A 13,402-nucleotide genomic window follows, 5' to 3' on the forward strand; every position below is an offset into this window, starting at 1 on the left:
ATCCCAGCTTGTCTCTAGCACCAGCCTTGTGCTATGACAAAAATGTAATTGATGTTCTATCACAGTTTAGTTCTGTAGATGTTTGTTTCTGGAAGAAAGATTCCTTGTAATGAGCTGTAAGCATTGGGAGGGCAGTGGACACTCGAGCCACAGAAATCTGTTCACACTGAAATCTGGAAAGGTTAACTTTATTGTTTGCTTTGCCCATGTATATACAAAACTTGACAATTGATCATCCATACAGTAAACTAAAATATTAATTTTCTCAGGAATTCTAGACTGCAAGAAACATTATTATTTTTCAAGTTCTTCACTCAGTTCTTTCCGAATCTTTGCCTCTATTTTTGACGTATCATATTCTCTCAGCATGTCAAACTCCAGCCATGGCTGGCTCCACTTCTGTGCTGCTTTCATTTTATGTTCTGGTAGCTCAAACTTTATTCCTTTTATATTGTATTTGGGTCTTTCCCACCGTTTTGACCATGGTTTAGGTTTCATTCGTACCTGAAGCTAGAGTGAAAGATTAAAAAATTAAAAAAAACCCAAAACAATAAAAAGGTATTGAGGAATTAGATTTTTGATTGTGATCTTAAGAGAAAGGTGACAACTGCTGTTCTAACAGGAGGAAAGTAAGAGAAAACTGACCAATGTGTCAGTGTTTATTACTTTATGATTGTCATCATAGTATCTTGTAAAACTTTTTAATTAACGCTGTCTTGATTTATCAGAGAGTCCTTAATTGAAACACAAATTGAAGCTAACTCATCTTTTGTAGTTTTGCTCCTTGTTAAGAAAAAATAGAAGTACCATGAGAAGGAAAGGGAGGAATTACCATACTGAGTTCCTACACAACACTCTGGCAGGGTCTGGTAGTTTCTGGATCTTGCCTGAGATGCAGATTTTAGGTGACTCTTCCATCTTTCTTACCTTGTTTCCTGACACCAACCACTCCTGAATCAGTAACCACATTAACAATAACATTCCTGTCAGAAAAGCTTTCCTCTCTGCACAGTTCTACAGAGGAATGTGGAGGTTGCTCCTCTGTGTATGTCTTAAAAATTAACTCCAGAGGAGGGTAGGTGTTTCTCACCATTCTTTCTTTAGAGAAATGGCACAAAGCCTTGCCTGATTTTACCTACTTTGGTCACCATGGCAACTGATGTAGCAATGAGCTGCTATAGCCTGCCAGGATAACAGTCATTAACGGAAGTTGTAAATAATCCTGTGCTTTCCCACTGAAGCACGTGGCTCCTACCTTGTTCACAGGAATTTCCTCGTGCTCCATACGAGGCACAGGTTTCATATTGACATCAAAAGTGCTGTACTCGGGGAGGGCATCTCGCAGGTACATCAGGTTCTCATCCAGCCTCTTCTCCAGCTTCAGCACCTCGATCGCCTGGATTCGAGGACTGTACAGTTCGTAACAGATTTCAACCCCTGGGAGACAGAAAGCCTGGTTTAATGAACCAAAGTCAGGAGAAATACTAACACCCAAGCAGCATTGCTTCAGTTACACATTCCTGCTTTTTAGTCCTCAGAACACTATAGTGCTGTGTGCACGTGTGCTAGTACTCGTGCACTATGTCTGCACGTTTCTTTGTAAATCAAATCTTTGATAGAGCATGGCTTAAGAGACTTGAATGGCTTGAATTTAAGGAAGATGAGTTTGGGTTTTAAACTTTATTTCCTTTTGGTTACAATGGCTGTTATTTATGCATCTCAGTGTAGGTGTAGTGTGTATGAAGACGCAGCCACCCCTTTCATATTTGCCCTCAGACACTATTTGCACTGCCCCTGATTTTGTCATAATCCAGAATACGAACCTGTGATAAAACTCTTCTAATCTGTTGCTTGTTAAAGCAGTTCACACCTACATCCCCAGTTCATGCAAACACACAGTGCTCAAACTGGGCTGGCAATAGACAGCACAGGCTCAGACATAAGCACAACCATCACAGAATGTCTAAAAATTACTGTGCAGTTCTGTGCCTTCAAGTAGAGAGCACATCAACATTTCTGTGTGCACAGTTTTAAATTTGCACAGTACTCTAACAGACAGACTCATGCTTTCACTTCAATCTGCTGTTTTCCTTTCCACAGACTAAATTTCTACATAACTCATTTTTTGCTGAACACTTGCAGCATAATTAGCACAGCTAAATCCCCACCTTGGTCTTCTATGACATTCCGAAGGACAAAGGTAGCGCCGAGTCCTTTGCCTCCCCTCTGGATGCAGATCCCAACAAACCGTTTGGATTTGTCACTGGCATAGGGATCTGCAGTTGTCACAGCGAGTACACTGCCTGCCAAAAAAAATGGATTAAAATAAACAGCCTGTCCCAGTTAATATGTACCAAAATGTGGAAAGAGTCAAGCAAAGTGCATCTATTCTGGTGCATTTTGAAAATATTTCTGTTTCCCATCAAAACTGCCAGAAACAGAAAAAACTGCTAATGTGACCTGAATTCAACACAGGTTGAAATGGTACTGAAGGTTAACTGCAAACTTTCTTCAACATTATTTTTTTGCTCTTCCCTATCCAAATTGAATATAATTAATCGAACATATTTTTTTTTCTTTAGCTCTACTGGTAAACCATGTGCTCAAGTGCCAGGATTGAAAAAAAATCACATAGGGAATGCGTTAGGATTACTCTTTTAATGACTCAGGATGTAAATATGAGATTAAAATACGGAGTATTATGTACAGAAACACGTCCTAGTCGATCTAATACACCTGAGACTTTATGTTTTATGCTATTCTACATATGACCACACTTTCTAACACCCCACGCAATGCAAAATACTGACAGAATTATAAAAGTTTTAGTGCTAATACTGACCAACATAGAATTCTGGGATGCTGAACACTTTTCTTCTCTGTATCATATCCTTCCTTTCTATATAGTACTTAAGAGGATCTGTTCTCCCTCTGGGAGGTATAAATTCAGGGCTCAGGAACCTGTAAGAAAAGCCAAACTTTTAAAAGTATGAAACAAAAACATTTGCATAAAAATACAAGTCCAAAAATTTGGCTTAAAAATTATCAGCTGTTGCTTTTTCAGACATATGAACTACAGTCTATGAAGTCATCAATTTTATTTAATTATTGTTTTTTGTTATCCAGAAGGAATTTTTGTGGGGTTTTGATGTTGGTTTGGGGTATTTATGTGGCTTTTTTGTTGGGGTTTTTTTGTTGTTCTTTTAAACACTTTTCCCCAAATCAGTAATACGTGTTGGTTTCAGAGGAGCTGACTGAAAGAGGATAGTTCAGTTAGTGCTGTCACAGCTTAGGAAGGTTATTTCATGGTTTAATTGTAATCCCCATGACAGAACACTTATTATTTGTTGACTTTATAATAACAGATATGGAAGAATTTATTACAGTTTTCACAAATTGATTCTACAGGACACACCACATAAATATCCTTTTGTGTTACAGAAGCTTAAATGGACCGGTAAAACTATTTTCTGCTACAAAAAAATTAAACCATGCTGAAGAATTTCCCCATGGCCTGGACTTCAGTTATCTGACTTCTGAGTTGAGTGCACACTTCCTGACATGCATTGGCTTGAGCTGAGAAGTATTTCCAACAGATATTTGGATGTGCTCACTCTGGTTTGGATGGCAACACCACCGGGCCTCAGAGTGGATGGATGAAAGTGGACTCAATTCAGTTGTACAGATGCATCTTAAAGTGAGGTTTTTTGCAGGGGGCAGATGAACAGTACAAGACCACCACTCTTTTTCCAAACATAACATGCAGTTTGAACCACTGGGTCATTTAAAGCAGTAAAAATTTGGTTTAAAACCCAGGGAGGTTATGGATACCTCAGTCCTGGAAGCATTCACAAACAGGCTGGATGGGACTTGGAGCAAGCTGGTCCAGAGAAGGGGGGTTGGAACAAGATGATCTTTAGGTCCCTTCCAACCCAGACCATTCTGTGATTCCATGAAATGAGTTGAGGTGACACCAAAAATTCCCAGAATGAGACATCTCATGAAGGCCACCAGAGACATCAAGTCCGTGTCCCAGCCAGTGATGCATGTGCTCACAACTGGCCTGAAGGTCCAAGGCAGACACGGGACCTGTGTCCCGGTCACCCCTGGCACACTGAAGAGATGCCTTTAACTAGAGAGATGCATTTAACAAACATAATCTCCCACATTAACCTGAAATTTTAAAAGTATTTTCTGCTCTACATTTTTTTCATGTTTTATTGCTTTCAGAAACTCCAGATACCGTATTTTAGGGTGTTTTGAACATATTTCAACACAAATGGTCTTTGCTAGAATTTTACTAATTGTATTAGGGTTTGGTTTTTTCCTTTTTTTTTTTTTGCGTTGACTCTTCAAGTAAGTGCTCACACAGTGACCAGCCCGAGCACAGCCCAGGTGAGGCTCTACAAGCTCAGGTGAGCAGTGGGACCCCCCTCACCTCCTCTCCTCCTTCTGCGTCTTCCTGTCAATAATGATGGGCTTCGGAGGCGGCTGGAATTTCGGTGGCTTTCCATCGCTGCTCACTCGATACCCCGATAAAGAAAAACACCCTGTATAATACAAAACAACGTTTAAAACACCCGTAATTTCAAGCTGAACCGCCCCAACCAAAGCAGGACATGGCACCACAACCCGCCGGCCAGGCCAGGGATGGCGGCAGCCTCCTCCCCGCCGCTCTGTGGGCCAGGGAGGGCAGGAGGAGGATGCCGGGCAGGGGGGAGGCCCGGGGGTGCCGGGGGGCTCGGGCCCGGGCAGTGCTCACGGTGGGGCAGGGCGATGGCGGCGCCCCTCGGCACCAGCCTCCCACAGGCGGCCGCCATGGCGGCTGCGGCGCGGCCGCTACGGCGAGCGCGGGGGGACAAAGCGCGGCCGGACGGAGCGCGGAGACGGTGCCGCCTCACGGGGCGGCGCTAAACGGGAACGGGTTCAGCTTGGATATTGGGAAGAAATTCCTCGCTGTGACGGCGGTGAGGCGCTGGAAGAGACTGCGCGGAGAAGCTGGGGACATCCCCTCCCTGGAAGGGATCAAGGCCGGCTTGGATGGGGCTGGTTTAGTGGGAGGACATTAAAGATCCTCCCAGCCCAAACAGTTCTGTGGTTTAAGGACGAAGGGAAACAAAGCGGCCGCTTTCGCCTCGATCTCTCAGGGCGGTTTGGGGTGTGGCGGGAGGAGAGGGGCAGGTGCTGTCATGGGATGCGGGGCTGGAGCTCCCAATGCATCCCTTGGGATCAGCGGCGGTGGCTCCTTGGACATCACAGGGATCCACCACAGCTCATGAATCCTGGCTTTGCCACATCGAAGTGGTGGTATGTTTTCCAGAAACACACTTTCTTCTGTGTGTTTTCATAATAAAAACACTCAACTAAATTTTTTTTTTGAGGCCGTTGTTATCTCTGTCCGTAATTCAGATATCCCGCAGTCCAACTGCTTTTCACCAACATTAGTTTAGAAAGCATTATATGCAAAAGTACTGTCGAGGTACTTCTAATATGTTTGTGGCAGTCAGGTTTCCTTGGCCATCAGTCTGGATTCAATTAGCGGCTACAGAGGCAGGAGGAAGGTGAATTTTAAATGCAAGTCTAAAATAACACCCTGCTGTGTGAACTTCGCAGAGATTCACTTCAAAATATCCCTGACCTCATGAACTAATTAGGTCCACCATGTTGTCTGTGATGTTCCCCAACCCCTGGGGTTTTTTTGTTGCAGATGACTGCCCAAGCCCCCACATTAACAAGAGTAATTTCCTACTTTGTGATCTGCTGCTTGGTTTCTTGACTGTGCTTTAGAAGACGATAAGGTGTGCAGAAGACAAGTCACAGTTTTCCTGTGATCTGCCGATTAACAGTGAGCAATTGACAATGAGCAGGACATGGATGGGACAGAAGAGGGCACTCTGACCCTTAAAATACAAAAAAATCTCCAGCCACACAGAGCACACCATTCCTCAAGTTTAATATTTTTTATGATCTTATCCCATATGTAAACACTATTAAAAAGGTAGAATAATATTTTTCAGGAGGTGAGGAATTATCATGTGGGGGTAATTCCAATAACTTAATGGTGATCAAGGAGATAACAAAATAGCTGTAAGGAGATGTGTGGGCTATGACTTGGAAAACTGCAGATTTGTAGCTCTTTAAAGAAAAGAATTGGATGTTTCGGTGTCAGGGAACCACTTTTAATTCCCTGACTGACCACAGAGGATTGTAGGCTAACAAAACCATTTTGATGGGCTGGAACCGCCCTGAGCTCAGGGCTTCCCAAGAGAACCTCACTTCTCTTGAGGTGCCAAAAGGGCCTAGAAACTTGCCCCTGTGTATTTCCCAATTCCAGTGTGGGTTGTTGAGGCACCCTGGCATCAAGACACTGGACCATGTGTTGGGTCTCTTTTTTTAGGAACAGCTTTCTTGAGTTTGAAATACAGAGGCAAGATACTCACCTCGAGTTTCTTCATTCTGTCACATCAGACAGAATAGGAGAAGGGCTGCCTCCCTACCCTTCTTGCCTATATAACAAAATCTAAAATACGGATCACTTTACAATCACTGGAATAGAGTGAAGTTCATAAATGAAAGGCATCACTGTTCTCAGGTGATATAACAAAAGAGGGCAACGAAGATGGTGAAGGGCCTTGGGGGAAGCCATATGAGGAGTGGCTGAGGGCACTTGGATTGTGCAGCCTGGAAGAGACTGAGGGGAGACCTCATTGCAGTTACACCTTCCTGGTGAGGACAGAGGAGAGGCAGAGAATGATCTCTTCTCTGTGGTGACCAGTGATAATACATGAGGGAATGGCCTGAAGTTGTGTCAGGGAAGGTTTATGTTGGGTATTAGAAAAAGGTTTTTCACCCAGAGGGTGGCTGGGCACTGTAACAGGCTCCCCAGGGAAGTGGTCACAGCACCAAGCCTGACAGAGTTCAAGAAGTGTTTGGACAATGCTCTCAGGCAAATGGTAGACTTGATGATCCTTCAAACTCAGCTTATTTAGTGATTAAACAGACTTTAATCAGACTCAGTATTTCTCTGAATTAATTCTGACTGAATTGAACATATTTCTACTCCAGTCCTGGGGAAGCTCACTTATGGTTCCTTACTAGTCAAATCTGAGTTTCTTTGGGAAGAAAAGCAGGACAGGTAGAAAATAGTTCTTAGCCTGATCTTCTCTCATCTATGGAAGTAGGATGTGCCCAAGATCTTCCATTGAATGCCATCCTTCATGTTTGAAGTCTCTTTCCTTATTTCAACAACCTTCTTGAGGTATTTGTTTCAAAACTGAACATGGCAGTTCAGCAGTGCTCACAGCCACCCCAAACACCCTCATTAATCCAGCTGGACAAACTTCCACCTCCAGCCTATTTCAAACTCAAATCTCTTTTGACATCAGCATTTCAGTGTCTTTCTCCCTTGATGATGTGACCTTGCAGATGTATCAATAAAGTCTCTCCCAGGTCAGCAGTACAACTGATCCATCTTTGTACTTCCTTACTAAAGATTTCACTGAACAATGGTCCTGCTCATTAGAGGAAAAAAAGACAGTGTTTAAGGAGGAAGGAGACCTTGTGTTTTGCTCCCTGCATTCTTTGTCACTCTGAGTCATTCACTTTTTGATTTCTGTGCTTTAACTCAGCTTTGTTGTAACAAAACCTGAAGAGCAGACCTTATCAGACATATGCTGCATTTGGAAGTTAAGGGAGGGGTGCACATTTCTTGTGTGGAGATGCCCAGCAGATTTTACTGGCCTGAGCTGACCTGCATACCTGGATTTAACCTTCTCATGTCCCCAGGAATGAAGTGCTCCAGTCCCAGCACCACCAGGATCGGGGCTGTCAGTATCACCTTCCAAAACAGTCTGCATTACAGTTTGAAATCCCAGAGATTTCTTCTGAACACCTGAAGCCACGTTGCAGCAGCCCCAACACAGTTGTCTGTGGCCTATTAGAGAGTGTGAAGGGAGTTAATTTTCATGTTGTCCAAGTGAACGTGGACATCTTTTCATAGGAAAACACAGCAAAAAGTGGTAACACCTGCTGATATTACTGTGTCTCTAAACAAAAAGAGATATCTGTGGGGGGCTAAGCTGCTCTGGAGATCTGCTTTGTTGTCCATTAGGGGTTGAGAAGAGGCAGCTGGCTGTCCCCAGATTACAAAAGAAATGGGACTGGCTCATGGAGGGCCTCTCCACTTCACCTTCTAGCTAAATTGTGCCCTTTTCAGAACAGCTGTTCATAGCTGCTGTAGCCCTAGCAGTTGCTGGTGGAGCAGACATAACTCCTTTCAGACTGTCCAGAGGCATCTGAATCCTTCAGGCTGTCTTGCAAACCTGTGTCAGCAGAGACACAAGGCTATGCCTGTATTCCTCTGTGTCCTGTTTATCCCAGGTTCCAAAGCAGCTCTAGAAACTATTCTGGAAAGGTTGGAGTATAGTGGATTTTATTAGAACCTTTAAACAATCTGATGTCAGTTCTAGTCTTTCTGGAAGCTTCCCATAAATGAAACATGAGTTGTTGGTTAACTTAAGGTGAGTTGATCTAGCTGAAAATAATCAGAGAAATCCCCAAATGTTGCTTAAAATGACCTCACGTGCCAGACCCTTCTGGATAGAGCAGCTGCTCATTAAGGTGGCCAACAAGCATCCACAATTACATTTTTTACCTTACTGCAGAGCAAGCAAAGAGGAGAGGGAGAGCTGTTCTTCAGACACAGCATCCCAGCACTGAGCTCAGGAAAGCGATGGGCTGGAAAATCCTTGGTTCTGTCAAAGCAGCCCCGGGCCTCGGTTGTTTTGGAGTGTGCATCCTGCTAGAGCCACACGCAGTTAACCCTGCCAGGCCAGTGCATGTTCTCCCCTCTGTGCACTGCTGGGAAAGTGGTCACACCAGCTCCTCTGAGCCTGAGGCTTCCTGAGGGCCTCTGACAATGGCCATGGATTCCACAGCACATCACCACTGTGTTCATGCACACCTATGCTCTTCCATTTCTTTTTCCCTTTGCTGCATTCCAGCCCTGGAGAGTAAATTGTTATTGTATAACCTGTATGGGAGAAGAAAAGAATCATGTGCTAATGATTTCTGTCAGGGTGTAGGGGGATACAGGAAATGTGAACCGGTCTGTTTGTAGCTTTGCCTGTGCCTCAGTAGATATTGGCTCCATGTTCAGAGACAGAAGTGTCTTTAAATATCTCTTGGAATCTGTGGTGTTTTCAGATCATTGAGAATTTGAGCTGTGTGGCTTTGTAGTTTTTCTTGGGTCTTTTGCTCTTGATTATGTGCCCAGTCAGAATTCAGTTCCCTCTGGGATGCATGACACCCTTACAGGTTATGGAAGGGACAACAACACCACTGGCTGATCTCAGCATTTATAAAACACTTGATTCTCCTAATTTTCTGATTTAGTAAGAAATTTTATAGAGGAATTGTGTCTAGTATGAAAGCCAATATTGAAATTAATCCAATAATCTGTGTAGAAGACAAGTATATAGTTACTTTAGAGGTTAAAAGAGTGAGATGTTATGCATTTGGAGAGTTATGAAGAGTATGAGACAAAGTAAGATTAAGTTCAGTAAATGATGCCAGAGGTCTTTCCCTTAGGCAGTAAATTATTGGGTCTTCTTGAATCCTGTATTGGTCCAGATGCCAAGGGGTGTCCTTGCCTCTGAGCTTCTGAGTGATAGAGGCTGAGTTCTGGAGCCATTTTACAGAAAGCTGCCCCAGAAACACCATTAAGCAAATAACTCATTGACTAGTCCAGGCAGCTCCTTCAGCACTTACCTCAAACTAAAAGATGTGTCTTGGATCGGGAGCATCTACCTCATTCCAGAAATTGGAGGTCTTGTCTTTCAGAAACAGTCTGGAACTCCTTGAGAACCTAAAGAGACCACTGATGTGTCCCTCCTGTTTCCTGAGATGCTAAAAAAAACCCAATTGAAATGGATTATAAAAAAAGTCCCATTCATCTTGGAAGGCAAGTGTAATCTGAAGACTGATGGGTGAACTCCCAGGTACCTTTACATTTCATAGAGTCAATATTTGTTCTTTCTCCATTTATAACCCCATTACTCTCTCTAGGTGGGCAGGAGATTTCAAGGGGGACCATTTGTTTTTCTTGATTAAAGCATTAATACTAATGGTTTGTCATAGTAAATTTTATCTACCATCTCAACCTCCATATGCAGGAGGAAAAGCAAGTAAAAAATTTATGATCAAATTGCTCAAAGTTGCGGCTTTTCATTATTTTTAACAAAACCAATCAATTTCTGCTCTTCATTATTGTGTGACATTATTCTCTAGCCTGAAGAGAAAATGTCTCTTATATCCTTTGTTTTGCAAAAGCCCTTTAGAAATCATAACATTATTTTCCGCTGCACTGGCTCAGCTGTGTGCAGTATTATTGTGTGAAAATAGGTGGGAGAGAGAAACTGCTCCTTTGTTTCATGTCTCACTTTGCTTTCCTCTGGATTCACAGCAAGGCTTTCACCTGAGAACTGGGCTTTACAACCTTTGAGTCTCTGCCTCTTCTACCACAGAAGCAGCTGCAGCTCTGGGCACTGGCTTCCTAAACCAGCTGAAGAAGCTCTCAGCTCTCCTAGTTATTCACAGCACCATTTGTGGCAATCTTCTTTGGGTGAAAACCAAACTGCCTCAAATCAAACTCCTTTTAATGGACAAAGCTGCTTTTCCTATACTGTCAGAAGGTACATTTTCCAAAGGAGCATTAGGTGGGGATGAGCTGGTGTGCTGTGTTGGGATAGATTCAGTGAACTGAAAAAAAATGGTTTTACCTTTCACTGTGAGAAAGGAGAAGGGAATTTGGTTAGTTATGCATGTCCAAGATGGGGTTAGCAAGTGAAGCAAGAAAGAAAGTGTAGTAATAAATATAAGAGATTCTCCATGGACAACAATACCTGAGATTGAGAATGACCAGGGAAGGGCTGTGCATGAGATAACACCCAGGGCAGAGCATAGCACAGAGTGTTGGGCAGGGAAAGGCTGGGAGGGTGATGCTGGCTTGTGAGTCTTCACAAGGGGATAGTCCAGCAAAAACTGAAAAAAGCTTTGGAATCTAAGTGGCTCTAGTCTCTTTTTGCCTCTGCTGAGGTGTTCCTGAGGCAAGTTACTTGTGTTAGAAAAGCCAGTTTTTATAATTATTTTATGTAGTCTCTGGATGCATGCAACCACTAAGCTACGCCCATATACACACAGCTCTGCACATAACACTGCTGTCAGTGCAGGCAATGCCAGCCTGGTGAGCTCTGACATTTGCAAATCTCTTGTAAAAAAGCTGTAAAAATCTGTAGAGTTTCCTTCCTCTGCATCCTTTGTAGCTGGTCTGGTGAGCAGCATTACCACATTAGGTATCAGTGGTGTGTGAACCAGGTGCCCAAAAATAATGCTGCAGCCAAATTTCAGGATGAGCTTTCTGCAGTGGGAAGCATCTCTTGCCCTAGAAGCAAATTAACTGGAGTTCCCTAATGATGGTGTTTGCCACAGAGTGCTAGATTTGACTGTATTGGACTTCAATGCCCTTGTAAATTCCTTGGGTTCTTTTAGATGACATAGTCCAGTGCTCTCTGCACTGCCCAGAACACCTGGACTTTGTCACTGGATAGTCTCTTGGGACCACTGTGAAAAAAATACCTGGTGATATTATTGGCCTGAGTACTAAATGCATGTGAAAGCATATGTTACTCTTGAAACAGCCCTCTCAAATGGGAAAGGTTTAAAAGAGGAAAGGAAAATGTATGTTTAAGTACCTGTGAAAGGAGAACACAAACCTGTTCTTCTTGCAAATGGTAGATGTAGTCCATTGTTGAATTTGCACTGATGCCAGTGAAATTACACTTGGGATTAATTTTCCCCATTCAGCAGAAAAGCATTTCCTCTGATTCCCTTTGATTTTTTTACCAGTTTGTGATCTGTGAGCCAGAGGTTTTTTGTGTAATTTGCTGTCTGTACAAAACCGAGGGAAATACCCTCTGCTCTGAGGCAATGATAAATCTGAAGCGAAAGCTGATCTCTCTGGGTTATGTTGGAACCAGGGAAGCCAATAAAGTTTTTTCATTGACTTCTCCAAATCAAACTTGAGCACAGTCTATGCTGAATGCTCCTGAAGGAATGGCCTGTCCTACTGATCACTGTAAATAGGTGGGAGCACAAACACGTGGCATCCTGGGCTGTAGCTGTGCTGGAGTCTGAAGACTGTAGGATGCACTGACATTCCTGGGCAGCTCTAATCAGGCTTGCCAGGGTTGCAGAAGGAGAAGATGCTGTAGCACTGGCAGACAGTCTGCTCTCAGGTTATTTTTTCAGTTCTCAGCCCGTGCCACTGTGTCTTCACCAAGGATATTACAAACTCCTGAAACACTGCTGGGTCTCTTAGAACATATCATCTGGTTGTGCTCATGCTATCAAACTCCAAACCACGATTCCTTCCTGCTTATTAGGAATGGCCAAAGTTCCTGCCAACTCCCAAGCCATGCTCAGAAATGTTCTGGATGCCAGAACAAAAGTGAACCAAGGACTAGTCCAAAATATGAGTGACAGTGTCTGTGTTCAGACCCTTATGTGGTTCAGCCTATTTAGTACAGAGGTGGATTTTATGAATAGGCTTCATGACAATGCTTGGAAACAGTCCTTTTTATGGGAAAAGTCTTGGGCAACAAAAATAGCTTTTCCAGTGTAAATTATTAGAGTAGTTTCTGTAAGGATGGGCTGTGTGTAGAGGATGTGTGCCCATGGGGGACAAAAGAACACGGGGGAATGCTGAAGGACTCTTTCGTTGTCCTACATGCTACTGCCTTTGCATGCCCTCAGAGTGGAGGTCAAAGGTTTGGGATAAATGCCCATGGTACCATTTTAAGAATGAATGTTGAGATGATGCCTATTTTTATCAAATAACATCATAGCATGTTACTCCCACAGGACAGGCAGAGAACTTCTAGACAAGTTAATCTGAGAAATAGTTCTGGTTCCTGTGGAAATTAAGGACAATGTAAATTATTTGTGAGGGTTAGTAGTAAAACAGGAAAAACAAAAGGGAAGAACCTAGTGGAGATCCAGATTAAAAGGGGTCTGTAACCTGAAGTGACTCATGCCTACATAGCAGCAGGATTGAGACAATTCTCCCTTGATTATCATAGGTGAGATAATAGGAAAAACATGCTGCTGCTCACATTGAAGCAGCTGGGATGTCTCTGCTCTTCAAAGCCAAGACCAGCGAGGTCAGAGATAGGAATCTGCAGATGTCAAATTCAGCCTCTCATCTAAGAAGCACTCCCAGAGTGTTATTGAATAGACTAATGGAAATATAGTGGTGGGAAATAGTAAAGCTAGTACCTACCATAATTCAATTAATGGAGAAATCTATCCAGAAAAACTGTTAGAAGAGGACTTATAAGTCAGGTCA

At 43.1% G+C, this 13,402-nt stretch overlaps 1 protein-coding gene across 1 annotated transcript; it reads right to left on the minus strand.

Moving 5' to 3' along the window:
* Positions 1-172: 172 nt before the first annotated feature.
* MRPL19 (mitochondrial ribosomal protein L19) lies at positions 173-4,859 on the minus strand. The gene is made up of 6 exons (XM_014872958.2): positions 4,763-4,859; positions 4,439-4,550; positions 2,843-2,961; positions 2,169-2,303; positions 1,256-1,437; positions 173-510 (listed from the first exon to the last, which is right to left on the minus strand). Exons 1-6 carry the CDS (start codon positions 4,818-4,820, stop codon positions 295-297), a joined length of 822 nt encoding a protein of 273 aa, XP_014728444.1. The 5' UTR covers positions 4,821-4,859; the 3' UTR covers positions 173-294.
* Between the last annotated feature and the right edge of the window lie 8,543 nt (positions 4,860-13,402).

This window comes from Sturnus vulgaris, chromosome 3 (genome assembly GCF_052056855.1).
Source record: "Sturnus vulgaris isolate bStuVul1 chromosome 3, bStuVul1.hap1, whole genome shotgun sequence".
Classification (NCBI taxonomy): Eukaryota; Metazoa; Chordata; class Aves; order Passeriformes; family Sturnidae; genus Sturnus; species Sturnus vulgaris.

Bases quoted from the DNA above. Each gene is read 5' to 3' on its own strand.
- MRPL19 (XM_014872958.2), bottom strand. From the start codon at position 4,820: ATGGCGGCCGCCTGTGGGAGGCTGGTGCCGAGGGGCGCCGCCATCGCC. The intron at 1,438-2,168 runs GTGGGGATTTAG...TCTGTCTCCCAG, and splicing joins GAATGTCATAGAAGACCAAG to GGGTTGAAATCTGTTACGAA. The intron at 511-1,255 runs GTAGGAGCCACG...CTTTCACTCTAG, and splicing joins AGGAAATTCCTGTGAACAAG to CTTCAGGTACGAATGAAACC.